General features: G+C 41.1%; 2 protein-coding genes and 1 long non-coding RNA gene across 4 annotated transcripts in view; 2 read left to right on the top strand and 1 right to left on the bottom strand.

Moving 5' to 3' along the window:
• Gbs-76a (Glycogen binding subunit 76A) overlaps positions 1 to 6,301 on the bottom strand; it is a 94,635-nt gene extending 88,334 nt beyond the window's left edge. The window contains exon 1 of one of the 2 annotated variants that reach the window (XM_076825976.1): positions 6,161 to 6,301. The gene's annotated coding sequence lies outside the window, so the exon portion shown is untranslated. Of the gene's footprint in view, positions 1 to 2,083; positions 2,515 to 6,160 lie in introns of those variants that run through there. The other variant, XM_076825888.1, reaches the window with a different exon arrangement.
• LOC143377062 (uncharacterized) overlaps positions 1 to 21,541 on the top strand; it is a 48,394-nt gene that overhangs the window by 8,958 nt on the left and 17,895 nt on the right. The gene's annotated exons all lie outside the window — the stretch shown is intronic.
• On the top strand, positions 6,187 to 19,612 carry Aln (divergent protein kinase domain 1C). The gene is made up of 4 exons (XM_076826806.1): positions 6,187 to 6,336; positions 13,775 to 13,935; positions 16,527 to 17,214; positions 19,171 to 19,612. Exons 1-4 carry the CDS (start codon positions 6,187 to 6,189, stop codon positions 19,399 to 19,401), a joined length of 1,230 nt encoding a protein of 409 aa, XP_076682921.1. The 3' UTR covers positions 19,402 to 19,612.

Genomic DNA, 21,541 nt, shown 5'->3' with positions numbered 1-21,541 from the left:
GCTGTTTCGCGAGTCCAGAGCGTCGGACATTGTTTAATTTTACCAGAAATCGCGAAATATGAAGGACGAGAATGCAGCTGATTTACAGCGTCGCACTGCCGAGATACGCGAAGAAGCTTACGGTAAACAAGAGCGACGCAGTGATTCACCCCCTCCCCCAAAGCCCCTCCACCCCCCCCTCCATTCGAAAACCACTGATTCACCGTTCGACGGTTGCCTAGAGCTGTCCGTCGAACACTTTTCTGTCAAGCTCCCGATAATGATGAGCTTTGCTTAAGAAAAAGTCAACAACAACACAGTCGCCGAAGATAATTCTTACGTAACCGTAGAATAATATGGCGCGCGCGAAAATATACACTCGGATTTGTTCACGTGCAACGTTTCTTGTCCCGTTATTTATAGTCCGGCTCCTGCTACGTGACGCGCTTTCGATTCACATGCGGGACGGTATAAAGATCTAAAAGCGAGGAGAGGGAATAATTGAGGAAAAGTGGAGGATTGAATGCGACGATTTGAAGCCATTAGCGAGGTCGACGCATGATCATCGTTCCAGTACAAAGGAATAAACACGTTTAACTTCTCCAGTCGCTATGTGAAGGCTGCGTAGTAATTATGCGCAATCAGTGTCTAGTATCGTACAGTAACCCCATTATTGGTGATAAATTCTGCTCGTAGCTTCTAGCACTACGACGTCTCTCTTTTAAAATACTTGAGACACAAACCGAAGGATTTTCTGTACCGTAGTAGCGAGCTTCGTTTCTTTGTCGAAACTGAATCGAGGGGGCCTTGCAGCGAAAGGGGTGTAAGCTCCGTTCTCGATAAAGCTTTGAGTTACGACGTGTAATATGCGCAAAGAGATTTCGCATCGTTTGGTGCAGGCTTGATACAAATCCGATAGCAAATGTGAATATTAGTATTTTTATTATGGAATATTCTTTGCCAGAATTAAAAATAAAAATTATCGAATAGATCGCTACTACTTGTGTCAAAATGTATATTTTGCAGTTATTGTTGTCTTTTTAATGTCGAGTCAAAGCGATAATTCTGTAAACTGTTTTTTTTTATAATTTACTGGAAATTGGTAAAGATGGAGCTTCGTCCCTCTTGCTGCCAGGTCCTCAATTTTGTATTATCAGCGGCAGATCGATGGTCCCATCTAAGCGAAATCTGAATAACTCTAATCATTCAAAATAGAGATTTAACGTCCTCGCTTAGGAATAAAGTAATTATAAAAAAGGTACTAATATTAGTTGACAAAATCACTGTCAAGGTAGTCTACTTGCATGTGTTGCGACAAGAGAGCTAAAGAAACCCACGAGCACGAAGCATGCGCACCAATTATTACAAAACTCTCCACTTAAAACAATGAAAAACTAAAATCGACAGCTACGAGTATGCACGATTTATTCCTCAATCGAAAACGCATTGCTCACAGCTGACGCAAGAATTCCTCATACACAAACGTAATACCCCCTCCAATCACCAAAAACAGACACCTAGCAACCCCACTGAGTCAGAAAACTACCTAACCAAACAGCTATTATTATTATTATTATTATTATTTATAACGGGACAAGCCCAATTTCTAAAATAACGAATACAGCAGCAGCCACACAAAAAAGCCAGACATATAACAGTAGAAAATAAAACATGGCACCTTAGTTGATGACAATTTTGCACAGATTTCTCCTGAAAGTTAGTACGAGTCCACAGAAAAGAAAAATCAATGTTATATGAATATAAAACACACACATATGAAACACCCTCCACGAAATCACCATGAAACGAATCCACCATGTCCGTCTCAAAAGCAGCAACAAAAGAACATCAACCCCAAAGCGACCCTCGCCCCCTACCCCGCACCCCGTCGCACTGTCACCACAAACGACCTAACTCCTCCAACCCCTAAATCCACCAAATAAGGCAACGTCCCTCGCAAACTCCAGCCTGAATTCCAGCGACTCGAGCTCCTGGCGATCTTTTAAACCCCCCTCCACCCCCGAGTCTCCTCAAAGTTGGCGCGAGTACAGGCCTCGAAGGGGGTAAAGAAACGTGAACGCGTGCACGTCGCGCGGCCACTCACCTACTTGCCGCCAAGCGTTCCTTCCACGGTGCCTGTTCCAGAAGGCCCGGCGACGCGGGGTGCACCCTCGACGACCGTCGCGCTGGCAGCCGTGCGCCCTGCGGCCGGAAGTACCTCCAGAAAGCGATGGTCGGCGGCACACTGTTCGCGAGGGGCAGCGTGACGGGACTCGCCGGTGTCGCGTCGATTGGCCCCGTTATCCGTCGATTTGCGTCTCGATCTGCGTCGCAACGCGAGCGAGCCGATGTGACGGGAGGCGTCCGCGTGGCCGTGCGTACGTCCGGCGTAAAAATGACGAGGACGGGCGCCGCGCTGCACGACCGCCGGCACAAGGGCGTCGAAGGTCGCAGCTGCGCGCCGAGGAGCGGCATGCAGGTGCGTCCCTCTTTCGCGATACGCGCGGCCGCGCGCGATTTGGAAACTGCCCACGAACTCGCCGCTGTACCGCGTATCACGCGCCGCGGTCCACCGCCGAACGAACGTGCCCCCAAAGAAGGGGAAACGGCGGAGAGAGGCTTGTGAACCCGGTCTAAATGCGGCTTAACCCCTTCGCCTCCGATAGACGCGCACAGGGTGGGACGAAGAGAAGCGGAGAAAATATAATACCGTGGCGCGCTGGTGCTAGAGTCGATTTTCGGAGGGAAATGGTGTGGCGATGATGTGGGTCTGATCCTATCTCGATGATTGTGAAATAATTGGGGAGATTAATTCGTAGTTGGGGTTGTGGTGAATAACAGACTCTGTGTCTTCGTTGGTGTTTAAAGGGAATTGGTGGACGTTCCGAAGATATGGCTTAAGGGGGTATTCTGGTTTGATCGGCCGAAAAATGAAGCTGTTTTTAAAGATTTTTTTCTGAATAAATATAATATATAATGACGGAAATCTTTTTGGAATTTATTAAGCTACTCTTATGTTATAACTGCATAAAATTAAAAAGATTTTTTTAATTTGTTTCGAGTGGTTTTTTATAACGTCAATGTGACACCTACAAAAAAGAGGCATGTTCGTGACGCAGGTGATTTCCCGGCTCAGGCTTATCTGAGACAAAAAATTTGAAAAGATTCTTAATCTGTATGAGTGTCGCTTTGACCGTAGCTCAATTAACAATTTTTGTCGAAAAATGACCGAGATTTTTCTCGGGGAATATTCGAGAAAACACCCTTTTGAGGAACTTGTCCTTTCAAACCGCCATTTTGTTATGTCTCAACAAAAATTGTTAATTGAGCTATGGGCGATAACGACACTCATACAGATTAAGAAGCTTTTCAAATTTTTTGTTTCAGATAAGCCTGAGCCGGGAAATCACCTGCGTCAGGAACATATCTTTTTGTTGTAGGTACCATATTGACGCTATAAAAAACCACTTGAAACATATTTAAAAAAATCCTTTTAAATTTTGTTTGTATAATATAAGAGTAGCTTAATAAATTCCAAAAAGATTTATTTTACTATATGCTGTATTTATTGAAGAAAAAAATCTTTAAATGTAGCTGCATTTTTCGGCCGATCAAAATAGAATGATCCCTTAATTAAATGAGAACTCACAACTAAGATAGAAGAGAAACATTCCGCAACGAGGAAGAGTTGATGGCTTTCTTAAGTAATTATCCTAAATCAGATAACTCTAACTAGATCTTAATTTTATTTTCTTTTGTCGAATCTCTTATTTATTTTTACTTTTAGTTATTAATGAAGAATGAATTATTAAAAAGTCAACAAATTATTTGTAGTTTTTGAGTGCCAATTATATTGATACACGCTGTGCTAATAAATGTATTGTGACATTTATTATGCCTTCTCGAAAATCCTATTCCACATTTTAGCCCATCAAGCATTACTTTCAAACATCCTTCTACCGTAAACTGGGGGAACATTAGCAACACGGGATAACATTGGCACACGCCGGGGTTACATTGTTCTATGTCAGATTAGTAAAACTTAACCCGTTAATGCTATTTATATGATGTGCTAATATTACGAGTAGATTTTAATTAAGATGTAAAAAATAAAATAAAATAAACAAATTTAACTGTCAATGTATCTAATAATAAAATAAAATAAACAAATTTAACTGTCAATGTATCTTATAATAAATTAAAATAAACAAATTTAACTGTCAATGTATCTTATAATAAAATAAAATAAACAAATTTAACTGTCAATGTATCTTATAATAAAATAAAATAAACAAATCTAACTGTCAATGTATCTTATAATAAAATAAAATAAACAAATTTAACTGTCAATGTATCTTATAATAAAATAAAATAAACAAATTTAAGTGCCAATGTATCTTACTGGCTTCAGATCAGCAAAACTTAACCCGTTAATGCTATCTGTATGACGTGCCAATGTTACCCCGGTACAGTAACGTTTTTAACATGTATTAAAAAAGGAAAAGGACAGAGATTTTATGCATTTTGAAACTTGTAGTACAATCCCCAAAAGATGCAATGTTATGATAGGATACTTAAAGCAAATGTAAACATGTTAATTTTTAAATTATATAACAAAATGTTTCAAAAACCTGCCAATGTTCCCCCGGTTTACGGTACAATGCGATAATTACGCAATACCACCCTTCAAAACGATCTTCGAAATAAACTACGGCACTGAAAAAAAGCACCGTGTGTGCGGCGTTAGAAACTGGCAGCAAAATCACATTGTTACTTCAATAATTCCTGAATGAAATCCACGGAGCATCGAATTCAGAAATACTGAGATGGTACAACAAAGGAGGCAGCACCAGCCGGGCCTCCCAATTAAACTCTCGCTTGGATCGTTCAAAGCAACTCCGCACGCTCGTAAAAGCTGGAGTGTGCGTGTGCATTGCGATGATGATGACGATGCGCCAGCAAAAAATTCAATAGTAGGGACTAATGAAGCAGTCAGAAGCCAGACGCCGGGCAAGGATATAAAACTTTCGTCGACTTATCTCTAAACGGGATTCGCAATATATATCAGCGCGCAAATTCTTTCGTAGTAATTCGATGCGTTTCAGCGCGAGCGTATAATTACGCAACCGGGAAGTAGGTAGAAGAGCCTCTGTTGCAGGGGAAATTTTTCCATTCTATTTAGTGGAAATACTTCTTCCTGTCAACCGTGACCAAGTTCCCGCGAAAGCTAAACGTGAGAAGCATACGCCACTTTGAACATCGAGTGAGAAGTGAGACAAAATATTGTGAAAAATTCAACAGTAAAATTAAAAAATAAATTATAACCTTCTAACCCCCTCGGGTCTACTCGGTCAACGGCGATCTTCATCCCCACCTTCGTCACATCCAAAACATTACCCTAGAACTACAAGCACTTTAACACCTTACATCCACGACTAAATAAAGCCGCCCCATCCCAGAGAGCCCCGAAGAAAACGGAACGGTTAAAACGCCCCCGGCACAGAAGCACCGAACGAAACTTTCCGTCAGCTAGTAAATATCTCTCTTGTGCCAGAATTAGCACGCGCGCCATCGACTAGTCATCTCTATTCTAGCCTAGCTCCGAAACACCCCGCGAGGCCGTCCGCCGGAGCATCCCCCTAAAATCTAACCTAAAACCACCCTTAAACCCCGCCGTCGCCGGCTTCCACCGACCGTGCGCGGCACAAACCACTGCGTAACACGAAACGTAGGAACCAGGAGAGCAGGCATTCAAATTCTCTCGTGGGTCGCGTGCAAATGCACGCGGGCCTGCGCAAGGAGCCCGGCCAGGGAGATCCGCCGCGAGAGGCGCGGCGCGGCGTCGCGACGCTCGCATGTGCCGCAGATTATGCCGCATTGGCACAACGTTACGGCACCGGTCGGTCGGCGAGCGCGTGGAGACGAGCCTCGTGAAAGCGTACGGGATGAGTCGGTCGCGAGGAGGTTAACTAAAGCGTGGCGACACGATGCGCCGCCGTGGACGACGACGACGATCATCCACCATCGTCCCGTGAACGAGGGAAGCTTCTACAGAGGCGGGGAGGGTGGGGAGGGCGGGAGGGAAGGGTGGGGAGGGGAGGGGGAGAACGTCTGCGACGTATATCGCGAGGGGATTAAAAAACGAGAGACTAAAGTACCAGCGTGTGTCGGGTGGACTAACCTGAAGGATCAGAAGCCCGCAGGATCATGAACGTCCGACGGCTGCCCGGTTTCATGTACCACTACAAGGTGGTCACGCTCTTCCTAGCCTCGACCGTCCTGCTCGTTGTCTACTTGCTCCTCCACTGGGGTATCATGTGCACGAACCTCGAGGCCTGGCGGCACGTATCCAACGTGGTAAGTAGCCCTTTCGGGGAGCGTAATGGCCCGCGCGCTCAGGAGCGATCGAACGGTGCACGCAACTGCCTGCGGACGCACGGCGATGCGTGTACACGCCGCGGCAGGATCACGCGGGGATGAGAGAGCGCGCGCAAGGGGTGAAACTGGGGTAGAGAAAGAAGGGAACGCGACGGGACGCACGCGCCCTCGCGACGTCCACCGAACCGACTGAGCCGCGGCAGACACTGGTGTGCCAATCTCGCGGTCCCAGCTGAACGAGAGTCGGAAGGTAACTGCGCTCTGTTTACAGCCGCCGAGGTTGTTGCCGCGGCTGGGCAAGTTAAAGGACAACCGAATTTTCGCAGTTTACAGACCCCGGCGACTGGAGGGGATACTGGCCCGGGGTACGGCGATCCGATGCCGGGTTCTGTGTTTACCTGTGCAAGTCGTAATGTGATCTTTATTCTGGCGGAGACGAAGTCTGTCTTGTGCGCCGAATTTTGCAGTTGTAAGGAGCGTTCGTGGGCGTGGATTAGGTTAGGGGAAGTCCCTGGTGGGAGTACGTAGTGTGAAATTTAGTTTTAGTACGATGGGGGTACATGGAAACGTGATTGAAGTTGTGTGATTGCGAGGAAATACATTGCATACTTAATTATGTTTACTTCTGTTCAATCGATATTGAATGGCACGATTAAGAAAATGCTTGGTGGTGACTTCGATTAGCTTTGTCTTTTGCTTTATTTTTGAACGTTTTTATTTATTCCGATTCTATCCTCTGTTTGTTAAACGATTTTGTTTTGTATGCATGTTTGCTCGTTTGCTCGGTTCAAATCTAGAAACTCAATTTTAACCCACTTCCAACTATTCAATAGACTTGATATTTTGCAGGCGTACGTAGTTTGGATGAGAATAGAAAATTATGGAAAAAGTCCCCGACGGGTTTAAAAAATTATAAGCTCATCAATAAACATAACCCATCACCACAAATCCAAGCGACTTGAAATCGGCCTGTGTATACAAAATCGAATCAATTCGATCGAAGTGAAATCAGCGCATAACTACAAATCAAAACTTAGACACTAAAAAGTGAATAATGAAGAGAAATTGTAAAAACATTTAAGTTAAACGATTTTATTTAAAAAGCACTACGAACTAAAAAAGAATTATTTTCTTGTACTACAATTTCGATGGTGGCTTTCACTTTAAATAAAATCGTGAAGCGGGATATTTCGTAACAGAATATGGATCAATTTAATACAGAATCAAGCGTCGAAATGAATTTGTTGTGGGAAATCCTGCTCCACGATTTTATTTAAACCGAAAACACACCATCGAACTTGTAGTACAAGAAAATAATTATTTTTCTAGTGTTTAGTACATTTGTAATAAAATCGTTTAACTTAAATTTCTTTTTATATATTATTACCATCGTCAGGAGATGACTATATTTTCAACCCCCAATGTTCTCACGCCTGTTTCTTTCTGAGATTTCTATTTTTAAACACAATAACCAAGACTTTGTTCATACACCCTCGGACCTTGATTAATAGGCTTCGTTAGTGATTTTGCTTCTCGTATCAACCCCCGCAAGATTTTCATGCAAGACAATGCAGCGGAATTTTAAAATACATCCAAGAACTCTTTCATACATTTGCAAAGTTACAATCTAAGATTTACGCGCGGTTAATAAATTTCGCGCCTTCCTTACTTTCCCCTGAAAGTTTCATTCTCTAATGCAGCTTAAGAGATTTTCATTCTTATGCTGATTATAAGTAGATTAACTTCCCTCTCCCCCGCCGTAGGGAACATCCATTGGTTGTGGTTATAAATTCGATTTATCCAGAACAGCTGCGTCGAGGTACCGGGACTGCATCGACTGCCAGCTTAGTGTCACTACTCATTACATTCGAGCTGCACTATCGTGCTGGGATATTAAGAACGGCACCGTTTACGTAACGCATCATCCAGCACGCACGCGAGGTCGCGAAAAAAATGCTCCTGGGTACTCTTCGCACGAAATTATCGCTCGTTAATATTTCTCCGCGTTACGACAGTCGAAGGGTACGACTTAACGCGCAAGAATTAACAGGGGCCATCGAATATTATATACAGGGTGCCCGTAACATGTGGTCGCTTCAGGAATGGGTTCAGCGTTAAGAAGAGGTCGTCAACATGTGCTCTAGTTGACCTTGTTTACGAGTTACATCGAGTTTCCTGTTCTGCCAACCTGTAATTGATTACCTTCACAACGGATGCTCGAAATGACCACCTTGTACCAATCTCAGTGCATGCCTGTAAATGTCTTGTCATCGATTTCTCCGACGCTAATCGAATTTAGTAAAACCTTGTTCAATTCTCTGCAGAAGCATTTCAACTTTGCCTAACCCTATTCGACAGAATTATTCCAGCACAAAGCTTGCTGTAACTCGTTCCACGGTTATTGAAATGTCCTAATCTTGATCTTCTCCGCTGCAAGTACCTGGCCACGATATAGAACACATGAGCACAAACTACACAATACTCCAATTACAAATCTTCGAGTATTGGAGGAACGAGTCTTTACGCCTGCAAAATTTTAGTAAAATTAATTCGGTACTGTTTCAATTATTTAACTTTCAGTTCAACAAGTATTCTTATAGGAGAACGCAATATTAAGAAATATAGCTACAAAATTAGCAGTAAAATAATAGGCCAAAGTTCTTGAAATCTAGTTTACAGAAAGATCGAACACTGAACAAAATTGTCACAAAAATTCCGGACAATTGATTCGGTGGTTCATTTTAAATGGAAGGAAAATGACACGAGAACTTGATCTTTCATTTCTGGCAGTTGCACTTCAAGTTTCTTCCAACAAACAAGTTTATGATAAAAGATCAAATATTCAACGAATTGAAAAAATAAAATAAAAAGCAAGAGCGAGTTCAACTGAATTTGCGATAAAAGTTCACCGTTTCCATTTCTGACTGGTTCTCATCACAGCCTTATTAATATCTTGGAAATTGATTAAATTCTAGCTAAGACTGTCACTGAAATTCATCCCAACTCAAAGGGCCCCCATGGAAATCCTCCCAACTCATCCACGACTGTGACTTTGATCTGCCTCAAGAGAAATAGATCCGTTTTTGCTCTAGTTTACGTGGAATTGAAATCCCCACAAAGATATCGAATTTCGTGGCATTTGATTGTCGATAATAAACGCGGACTGGGTAAGCAGATGGCTTTTGAAAAATACATTCGATAAGTTACTCGGATGTTACGGTGCATAAAGACGCGTGACACGCATGTTACAGGGGACCGCCTCTACACGAGAAATCCTCTCATCATGGCGGTCACGTCGACTAAAAATATCGTGTGCACGAATCCAGACGTGTACGCACGCACGGCAAGCATCCGCGTGTGCGAATACACGCGTGCTGTATGTAACGCAACCACCACCCACGCGACAAGGGAATAACTCACTTTTATTGCTCTCGTTCCGGCGATGCCCCAGCATCCACGGATCGAACGTAAATGTTCCACGGCACGGCTCGACGGTCCACCCACGAAATGCCTCTTCTCCCAATTAATACACGCGTTCTCTACTTTCCCTTTGTTCCGCCGGCTCCTAGAAGCAAACGCAACGCGAGAATTCGAGCGGCACCTCTGAAGGGTGATCCTTAAGTCCATGCGAACACTGTGGAGGGTAAATCGATACCATGAAAGAAGGAAGAGAAATGCCCATGCCTGAGAATTTGATGTTCACAACTTATAAAACGGGGATGTATAATTTATTATATTAATAGTAGAGGAGAGATTGTAATACGTGTGACGATTTTATTATGAACAGTGGATACTTGCTGCTTATCGATTAATTCAGTCATGATTCTATTTATTAACATTGAGAATTGTAAAGCATTTCCGATAGAATAATTAGTTTTCATCTATATGATGTTAGAATGAGTTAAAATTCGTCGCTAGTAAGATAGAGTACATTGATTCGAAGAAATACTGCCTGCGATTAAACGAGGAATGTATCAATAAAATTGTGAATGGATCCCCGAGTGAACTTTATATTCTGCTTTCAAGCAAACGGGTGTAATTGAATCTTTAATGAACGCATGAAGATAACATTCACTTGTACACGTGTAATTGATCATAACACGATGGAGCACGCATTTGATGACGCTACGATCAATCATAACATTGTTCTTGGGCGAGCTCCATGATAAATTACTCATCCCTGTAGCAAGCTTCCTTTATGCCCAGCCTGATTTCAAATGCCTTGAAAGTTCGGCCATGAATGGACAATTTTATTTATTTGCACGCGCGTGTACTTGGTGCACAAATGTAGACTGACTAAAGTCTCCCGGTATACCTTCATTTTCTTTATGGAGAAGCCCCCTGCGCAGTATGCTGCCACAATAACCCTACTTCACTCTAGAACGGGTTCCACAACGAAATGCATAACGAGACGAGTAAAGCCACGTTCCCACGTGCGTAACTTGCAACGTGAAATACGATTCAAATATTTGCAAAGTGGCGGATTTGTGTATAGGCTATGTAGGCTGCAGTCTAGAGCGGAACATTTTAGGGAGCGACGAATTTTGAGGAATGGAAAATTTTGGGAATCAATAAATATTGGGAGGCGGCAAATTTTGAGGAGCGACAAATTTTAGGGAACGAAAAATTTTGGAGGTGACAACTTTTGGAGAGCGATAAATATTGGGGGCGGCAAATTTTAGAAGCGGCAAATTTTGAGGAGCGACAAATTTTAGGGAACGGAAAATTTTGGAAGCGACAAATTTTGGGAGGCGGCAATTTTAGGAGCGGCAAATTTTGAGGAGCGACAAATTTTAGGAAACGGAAAATTTTGGAGGCGATAATATTAGAGGGTGGCAAATTTTGGAGAGCAATAAATTTTGGGAAGCGGCAAATTTGGGGGGCGACAAATTTTGGGGAGCGATAAATATTGGGGGGCGGCAATTTTAGGAGCGACAAATTTTAGGGAACGGATATTTTAGAAGCGACAAATTTTGGGGGCGGCAATTTTAGGAGCGGCAAATTTTGAGGAGCGACAAATTTTAGGAAATGGAAAATTTTGGAGGCCATAATATTAGAGGGTGGCAAATTTTGGGGAGCAATAAATTTTGGGAAGCGGCAAATTTGGGGGGCGACAAATTTTGGGGAGCGATAAATATTGGGGGGCGGCAATTTTAGGAGCGACAAATTTTAGGGAACGGATATTTTAGAAGCGACAAATTTTGGGGGCGGCAATTTTAGGAGCGGCAAATTTTGAGGAGCGACAAATTTTAGGAAATGGAAAATTTTGGAGGCCATAATATTAGAGGGTGGCAAATTTTGGGGAGCAATAAATTTTGGGAAGCGGCAAATTTGAAGGGCGACAAATTTTGGGGAGCGACAAATTTTAGAGAACGGAAAATTTTGGAGGCGATAATATTAGAGGGCGGCAAATTTGGGGAGCGACAAATTTTGAGGGAAAGAAATTAGAAAAGGTTCAAACACGGAGGCTTGAGACAACTTTAAAATAATTCACTCTTTTCATATAGCGACTTAGCAATAACTAATATGTGGGTTGCTATACTGAATTAATTTTAAAATTGTCTAAACTCTGTTAAATTAAAATATTCGATGATACATCAAGGAAAGGGCGGCAGACGCTTGTTAACCTAGGGAAGCCAAATCTCCAAATCCACCTCTGATTAGATCACACCTCCATATGCCACGAAACTCAATCGAGACTGAATTTCTAGGAAAGAATCAACTTTTAACCGCACAGGGTGTATTTCGACCCATAATGTAATTTTGTTGATACGCCACTCGGAATACGTATTTGCATTAGATTACAGTTTTGCTAAGGTCTAAACCTTGTGACTTTTTCTAAAATATGATAGGAACAAGTAGCATGCAGTCACTCACAGATTTTTTCACGTAAATACAAAAGTATAATTGGACCAAGTTATATAGAAAACTACCAACCTTCAATGATCTGAAATTGAGTAAATTCAGTTTGAAGATTTTAATTGTTAAAGAAATGTAGCTTTATTTCTATTAGGTATACTTTATTTCTCGTTATTGTTTTACAATTTTTGAATGGGTTACTTTATAATGAGTAGTATAATTAATATTATTTAAAATTTGTTGTAGTTTTTGTTTAGCCTAAAAGGAAACTATTGCTTGGTAGTTGTAATAATTGTACAATGTAAAAGTTGTTCTGTGGGTTGATAATTTGTTGCAAAATAAAAATTACAAAATTATGGGATCCGTATTGTGTTTAACTAATATTTGTTATTTTTAGGGTTGAGGGTCGAGGTTTCTGCAAAACTTGGCCCAATTAATTGTGAATACTGATACGTTGCTTCTCTGCTTTTATTTACGTCACCTTAAGTTTCTATACTTAAATGTCGTCTAGTTTTTCCGATTCTAACATGAAGAATAAGACCATCATCTAGATGCGTGAATGCAATATTAAGTTGGTGAACAAATTTGTGAGTCACACATAGGATAAGTCAATATGTACAAGGATTAAAGACAGAGCTGGGCAAAATTTTTATTTAAATAAAATTTTCGAAAAACGAAAAAGAGTTAAAAAAAAATAATTCGTCATGTGTCAGATAAAGTTAACCCCCGTCGAACGAGCGCCAGAAAATTATGCGACGTCGAATAAGGTTAAAGTTAACATTAAAAAATATATTCGACGCTGAAGTTGAAACACTCGACGAATAAAAAAATTGACTTTATTCGTCAAACAACCAAAAGTTAAAGCAACTTTTATTTGATCCGTTATTTAAACAATTCTTTATTAATTAGTTAATGCCCAACTCTGTTTGAAGTTAACACTCGCCGAAGAAGCGTTCGAAAAGTGCGCTTCGCGGCATGCCGCTGCACACGTGGGAGCGTGGCTTAAAGCGCGCCGTAGGTGTCGATTATAGACGCACGGGAATCTGTTTTCTCGTGGCCGCAATGAACGTAAGGAAACAAACTTATGCGATGCTTAAATGTAACACTGCTCGTAACACTTTTCGCGGAGAACCTACATTTAAACTGTGACTTTTATGTACGTTATCCAAACGGACATGATCGATTCGAGTACCCTTAGCGTCGAATATGCAAATATCTTGAACAAGAGTTGCCCCACTTGTGTTGATGAAGCTACGCTGTATCCTGTGCAACTTCAACATTTCGTTTCAGCCAGAATTTCAAAGGCAACTGGTATTGTCTCTTCAGTAATACGCGCGTCATCGTAACCTTCCTGAAGGAAGGATACTCGCCGGATTGTAAATCAGAGGAGAGTGAACATGTCGTGGATATTGAAAAGAGTCTCGCGATACTGAGTGTTCAGGAATCTGGAGACGAGTAAACGAATCGTACTGCTTCGATTGGCTCTGGATGCATTCTCGTGATCCGATTGCTATGTATAATATGTTCCTCCAGTACCTGATCGTAATTTTCATTTCAGTGCAGCACGCACAGAAAGGGGGCTGCAATAGGAATTCTATGCGAGCCGCTATGCGCCGAAAGGGGCATTCATTCTCTCGCGTGCGAGACCCTGCACGCGGGCAAAGAGGCGGTCTTCTCTGCACACTGGGAAGCGACTCGACTTGTGTTCAAGTCCTCAAGGTTCGTTTCTTTTCCAATAGCACACTCCTCAAAGTCATTAGATCACCTCTTGGGTCACTTCCAACTCTGGCGGGTAAGGCTTCCTCCCGACTAAAGAGAGAGTTAGCTCGTGAAAGATCGAAAAACAAGCAACAAAAGTGAGTACGACCTGGATAACTAGTGGAAGACTAGTCTGAAGAGATCCAAGGGTGCAAAATACAAGTTACCATAAATTTATAACTTAGCACGCAGTATTCGAGTAACTCGAATAGAGTTTCAGATAAACAAATCCTCAAGCCTCATAACCACCCTGACAAACTAATAATAGAGAGAATCATAGTGGTGTAAGTCCGAATTTGGATAATTTGGGTTAAAACAGTTTTTAAGTTTTAAGGGTTTCTAAGATTTTCAGGAATTTATTGCGACGCAAATAATTATAGTAATGGAATAAAACCTTTTTCTATTTATTAAACTACGTTTCTGCAGTAAAGAAAAAATATAAAAGTAATAAAATTATTTTTTAAAATGCTTTTGAAAGCGGTCTTGATGACATGTTTAAAACTTCATTCCTCCGCCGGGAAGGCGATTTCAGCTGTTAGACTTATCTGAACTCAAAAATCCGAACAGATTCTTGATCAGTATGACTGTCGCTATCGCTCGGACTATAATTAGTGATTTATCTTAAAAATTAGCAAAACGGCGGGCCAAGTTGCGAGAAAAATGTTTTTTCGGCTTTTTTCTTTTGCTATTTTCGATTTTGAAAGTGGGTTAGACTCAATGAAAATACTTGGCTGTAGTTCCTGCGAGAGTCATAGGTGTGCAGAATAAGTAGTAAAATTTATAAAGCAATCGGTTCGATAGATTTTTAGATTTTATCTTCAGGATGTGAAAAAATGACGTTTCGAGAAAAACGCGCTCAAAGTTTTCATGTATAGAGGGCGAGCCTCTACACATGCAAACGGGCCAAAATAAAAGACCAAGGCAATCGAAGGTAGGCACCTAAAAGCCTCCCCTTGTCGTCGCTCTTATCGGCACAATGCACGAACAAAATAAATTAATATAACGAATGTGGTGACTTACACCACTATGGCTCTCGGCCTTCCATGTCACCTGCAGAATCAATTTTACCCAGTAGGTACATACAGTGGCGGGCGAAAGAAAGTTTACAACTTTTAAAATCGCATAACTTTTTTAGAATTGGTCCAAACGACATGAGTTTTTTTGAGAAGCTAGAAGGAGTAGTTTACTAAGTGACGTGTATCGTCATTTTGAAAAAAAAAATGTAATTGGTCGGAATAGCAAAGAAAATAGTAAATGTCGTTTTTTAAACTTTCTTTTTGTGAGCCTATAATGAAAATTCAAAAAACCCGTTTGTAGTTTGAAATAAGTTGTATACATGCCTAAAATTTCATGGAGCCATTCATTCCTTCGTCCGCCACTGTATGTAATTTCGTTCGTGTACAACTCAGAGCAGGGCCGGCCGCAGGGGGTGCAGCGGGTGCAGAAAAGGCAAAAAGGAAAAAAGTAGAAAATACACAAATAAAAAAATAAGAATGATTTTTTTTATATATTTAAAATTAAGAAGAAAGATATTAGAACATAAATTCTAATATAATAATTTAATAATCTAATATTATTAATGATATGGTAATAAAAAGTCATATATTTAAATATGTTAATGTTTATTTGTTTATTTGTTTATTTCTTTTATGTTTCTATTATATTTTCTATATTACTGTAATTATTAACTTTTTTTCATGATTTAGTCCTGTGAAAAGATGTTATGCTTTTTTACCGTTGAGAAATTATTTAGGCGCCTAAATATTTTTTGCACCCGAGCCCCTTTATACAGAAGACCGGCTCTGCTTCAGAATAAGCTTTCATATTAGAATCCGATCGCGTTATAATCTATAATCCTTGCTTTCCAAAAGAAGTAATGCTAATAGCAAGTAATGCATGTAGTGGCTCACGAAAGTATTCCAACGCCCTTTAAAATCGTATAACTTGTTTAAAATTGGTCCAAACCACTTGAGTTTTTGTAAGAAGCTAGAAGTATTAGTTTACAAGGTGACGTGTTTCGTCGTTTCGAAACTTTCTTTCTAAGCCTGGAATGAAAATTCAAAAATCCCATTTGTAGATTTTAGTAAATTGTATAAATGCTGAAAATTTCATCTAAATCGGTTAACGTCGTTCTGAGCTACAAACGCTTAAAGATCGCAGAATAAGGTCGAAAATCGCTGACTAAGACTATATATCGCAGCAACTTTCGACCTTATTCTGCGATCTTTAAGCGTTTGTACAATTTACTTAAATCTACAAACGGGATTTTTGAATTTTCATTACAGGCTTCTTCGTTATTCCTACCAACTGCAATATTTTCCAAAACGACGAAACATGTCGCCTAGTAAACTGACCCATCCAGCATATCGAGCAAACTCTGGTCGTTTGGACCAATTTTAAACAAGTTAAACGATTTCAAAAGGGCATTCTAATACTTTCGTGGGTCACCGTAGTTCGATAGCTGGGATTTCTGAAAATGTAGGCCACCTCCGCCAGGCGGGGGTTAGACGGCAAACAGAAAGCACCCATGGGTCCACCGGTTGCGATTTCAGAGCGAAGAGCCCGTCGGAGGAGTTCGAGTCGTTGTTCTGGACGGACGTGTCCGGCACGAAGCACTACCCGTCCGAGGCAGACTTCGCCACCATGATCAGGGATCTGGTCGTTAGCAAAGTGAACGTGACGCTGTCGCAGCATCAATTAGAGAGGCTGGCGCGACTTCGTACGCATCGCGTCGAGACCGAGACGAGGAGGCGGCAGCTGGAGATGGAGAATCTCTGGCCCCTTCTGCAGGAGAACGAGTACCTGATGAGCATCCTCTACGAGGACAGGGACATTTTTCCGCAGCTGATTGGCACGTGCGGTACGTTCTACGCGGTGGAGTACGTCAGGCCGATCGAGACGCCCACGACGGTGCTGGCGTTGTCCGACTCGAAGCCGGAATGGGCGAAGCGGCTGAAGCTCGCCGTCATGATACTGGACCTGCTCGAGGAGCTGGACACCAGCTCGCACGAGCCGATCCATCTGTGCGACGTGAAGATAAACCATTTCGGTCTGCCCCTGGGCGGGCAGAAGCTCAAGTTCCTCGACCTGGACGCTGTCTTCCCTAAAACGATTATCAGCCGTATCACGGCGGACAGGAAGAGCTGCGAGAAGCACGAGGACTGCGACTTCTTCGACTGCAGGTCCCTTTGCTCTAAGGAGAAGCGCTGCGAGTCCCCGGTCACGAACAATAATTTGCAGGTAACTGGTGCACCGAGCTGGCCCCGGGGTTAATATGATAATCGCATGGGGATTGGTCGGTCGACGGGGGCACTCGAAATGTAACTTCAGGATTAGAGATTTGACTCAGCTGGATGTCAAAGGGACATTCCACGCGAAATCGGACACTTTTTGGAGTAACTTTTCGGATGTGGCTGAAATTTGAATATGTTGTAGGCTTTGGGGATATATAAACGTGTCTCGAAGGATTTTTGACAGTTTTGAGAAATGTCGATTTTACAGCTGTTTGAAGGTAAGTGCTAACTTTTTTTCATTAAATTATAACTGTGGAAGTAGTAAACGGATGGATATGAGGTTTACGGCGATTTGTAGAAAGGACATTGAAGTTTTGAGAAAAAATTATTTCAGTTTCAGAAACAAATTTTTTTAACCATTTTTGTGCAATTATTTTAAACAAATGCAGTTTTTTAACAACGGGCGCGATTTTAAAAATCTGAAAAAAAAATAGAATATAGTTCTATCCTTCCCCTTCATGGTCTAATTGTCAAAAATATGGGCATTTTAAAATGGGCCTTGTAAAAATTGCCGAAAGTTGACGCTGCGTCGCCCAGCACCGGCTCGACTGGTCGGACCGTGCGGTACCCGCGGCGGCCAAGCGGCTATACCTGATATTCTTATACAGGATTCTCGAAAATGGTAAGTATTTGAAAAAAACTGAAGGAGGAAAACTTTTACTGTTTTTCGTATCCAACATAATACGGTATCTCATTTTTTGGTGTTCGCAATATTTTCCTTGAAACGAGGGTAACTTTTAGTTTTTTAAATGGAATGCTATATATTTGATTACCCAATATGAAAGCGACTGTCAAGGCAAATTCAACCATATGGTATACTATGAGCTTGAAGGTCACACAATGTTAGGAATGAAGTAAATATATTGAACTATCTATCTAGTAGATAGGGTTTCTTTCTTTCATTCCTAATCTTGTGTGGCCTTCAAGGTCATAGTATACCATATAGTTGAATTTGTCTTGACAGTCGCTTTCATATTGAGTAATCAAATATATAACATTCCATTTAAAAAAGCTAAAAGTCACCCTCGTTTCAAGGAAAATATTGCGAACACCAAAAAATGAGTTACCGTATTATGTTGGATATGAAAAACAGTAAAAGTTTTCCTCCTTCAGTTTTTTTTCAAATACTTACCAATTTCGAGAATCCTGTATAAGAATATCAGGTATAGCCGCTTGGCCGCTGCGAGTACCGCGGTGCTGGGCGACGCAGCGTCAACTTTCGACAATATTTACAAGGCCCATTTTAAAATGCCCATATTTTTGACAATTAGACCATGAAGGGGAAGGATAGAACTATATCCTGTTTTTTTTTTTAGATTTTTATAAATAATTGCACAAAAATGGTTAAAAAAATTTGTTTCTGAAACTGAAATAATTTTTTCTTAAAACTTCAATGTCTTTTCTACAAATCGCCGTAAACCTCATCTCCATCCGTTTACTACTTCCATAGTTATAATTTATTGAAAAAAAAGTTAGCACTTACCTTCAAACAGCTGTAAAATCGACATTTCTTAAAATTGTCAAAAATCTATATTCTAATTTCAGCGACGTCCGAAATGTTACTCCAAAAAGTGTCCGATTTCGCGTGGAATGTTCCCAAAGGGAGTCGTGCGTGATAAAGCATGTGGAGTGATACTGAAGGACGCGTGATTGAAGAATTATAACTACTGGGATTCCTTCTTCTATATCTTTTATGCAATTCAATGATAGAGAGTGGTTTCATGGTTGCGAAGTATGGAACCATCCAGGTGTACCGAATTTTTTCAGTTACCAGTAATTAGGCATTGCGTAGGTATTCTTTTCACCCTGGTGTGGGCAGCGTGGGGCTCGAAAGATTTATTTTCAATTTAAAAAGTGAGAAACATTGAGAGCAGCAGCCTGAGAATTATTAATGGGATTTCAGATCGTATGCGAGAAGATATTCCTCGGTTGGACCCTCTCGGGGACCATCATAATTCCTGGACTGCTCATGTCCGAGCACACCACCAGCACACTGGCGGTTATGTTGCGACAGTGCGCGAATCCGGACGGCGACATCCAGCATTTGCCACGTGCTGCGGTACCAGACAGTCTGAAGACACGATTGTACAATATACTACACGAAATGGAACAAGAGGTTTCTGCTTCCGTGTAGACACTTGTTTTTTTTTTTGTTTTTTTCTTGGAGTACAAAGGAGTCACGATCTGCCAGGGTGTCCCATTTTCGTCCGCTCGTAAATATATTGAAACAATGCCATTAAACTGAAAAAGGAAGTACATGGTCGTTGCAAAAGATTGAGGTACTTATTAGTTGCACGATGAAAAATCCACAGATGGATGTAAAAAATAAAAATGTGAACTATTGAGCTCGCCTTTTCCATGGAATTTATATTGTTACATTGTTTCGTTCTTCTGATAAATAATTTATAGTAAATAATTATTTTTCAAAAGCAAGCTTTTATGAAAATGTACCAAAGAGAAAAGAAATAATCTTAACCCTTAACTGGTATACTGTTTTTTCAAACGTAACTGTTACCTTGGGGTCGTGGCAGACCCCAAATAAAAAAGGACACAGAAATTTGTAAAGTCGACATTAGATCAACCTCTATGAATACCTATTTTGTTCGTAGGTAATGTATAAAATAATAGATACGTAGAAAGTTAAACTATTATGATCAAATTAATTAGAAATTCAGTTTACAAACTTAGACAACCAAATATTTTGCAGCGAACCTTGCGTGCTTGGGGTCATGACTGACCCCAGGATACCAGTTAAGGGTTAATACCGGCCTAAATGACTGCTTCAGAAGAATTGCCTCATATGATTGAAAATAAAAGCGTGGGGCGTAAATATTGAAATGTCCTTTTTATATAAATATTTATAATGCTCTACGTATTTTGATACATTAGCAGGGCCGGCTTCAGCATGCTGGCACCCCGGGCAAGATTATCATGGCGCCCCTCCGAGGGCACAAAAATCAATTAGCAGCTTTCTGCTTAACGAACCCAAACGCATATAAATGAATAAATGCATACAGCGGCGCTCCTATAGATTTGGCGCCCAGGGCGGTCGCCCTGCCTGCCCTGCCTTAAAGCCGGCCCTGTACATTAGTTTTCTCATCCTGCTAGAGTGTCTTTGTTGCACGAGTTTTTAGCTGATTGCGAGCAGTCTAATTCCTTAATTCAAATCGCGTGCAGGCAATTTGTTTTTGCATAACATTTAATATTCAATATTTAAGCCCCACGCGTTTACTTTTAATCGTATGAGAGAATCCTTCTAGGCCGGTGTCAAAATTATTCTTTCCTCTTAGTACATTGTAATAAAATCTCGTATTTTTAAAAAAAAATTCACTGTTAATTATTTTATATTTTTCTGGATTTATCGCTGAAATCTCGTCGAGTAAAGTCACCGCTCATTATGGATCGTGCGATCTCAAGCGACTGAGTATAATCGTTCGTGGAATAAAATGAGACACCCGGTGTACAAGCGAATTGACCTTTCGCTGACGAACGTTACAGCATCATTAGCATCCCAGCCTTGCGAACTCGTTCAAGTACATTTCTGGGATGATAGGGTAAAGAAAGCCTTACGCATAAACGAATAGAACACAGACTTCGAATCGAATGCGACACAAATGATTGAGAAATTTCTAACTTTCTATCGATTGAAAGGAGTAAGAGAGACGAATATACTACGATTTATACCATGAAGATGTAGGGAATTAAGCGACCACTAGAGACTAGTGATAGTGATAAGGGTAGAAACGACGAAAAGAAATGTTATCAACAACGAGCACAAATACAAACTACTTTCACTTAATTGCAGCCTTCGTCACGTAATTTAAGTTCCCTCGATACGCTTACATAGGAGCCAAAAGTACGATAATTATTATTTCTAGTCAGGGGCGGATTTGGGATTTAGAGGGGGAGGCGCAGAGGCGAATCCAAAATTTTCTTGAGGAGGGGGTGTAGGTCTGAGAAATAAACCAGGGACCTTTGCCGGTAATATTTTCCTGCTAAATGAAAAAGTGTTTTTCTTTGTTGCTATTTATTTATTTATTGATAAACGAGGAAGGGTCCCCATTAGTGTACACGATTGGTATTACGGTTAAGACGGACAAATCACAAATCATGCAAGTTACTATGAACCGAGTTTCTAAAGCTGCTTATGTTAACATCAAATAAGTCCATGCTTTCACAATATGTATTAGCCACACTGCATATGCGGTTTACAGGGTCCGAGTTGATCAATGAGGAAATATACTGCTGGGGAAGAAAAGTACCTGTGAATCTAA

The sequence above is a fragment of the Andrena cerasifolii genome, chromosome 1, assembly GCF_050908995.1.
Source record: "Andrena cerasifolii isolate SP2316 chromosome 1, iyAndCera1_principal, whole genome shotgun sequence".
NCBI classification, from domain to species: domain Eukaryota; kingdom Metazoa; phylum Arthropoda; class Insecta; order Hymenoptera; family Andrenidae; genus Andrena; species Andrena cerasifolii.
Note: the sequence above shows the minus strand (reverse complement) of the source record. Positions and strands in the feature narration are given on the sequence as shown.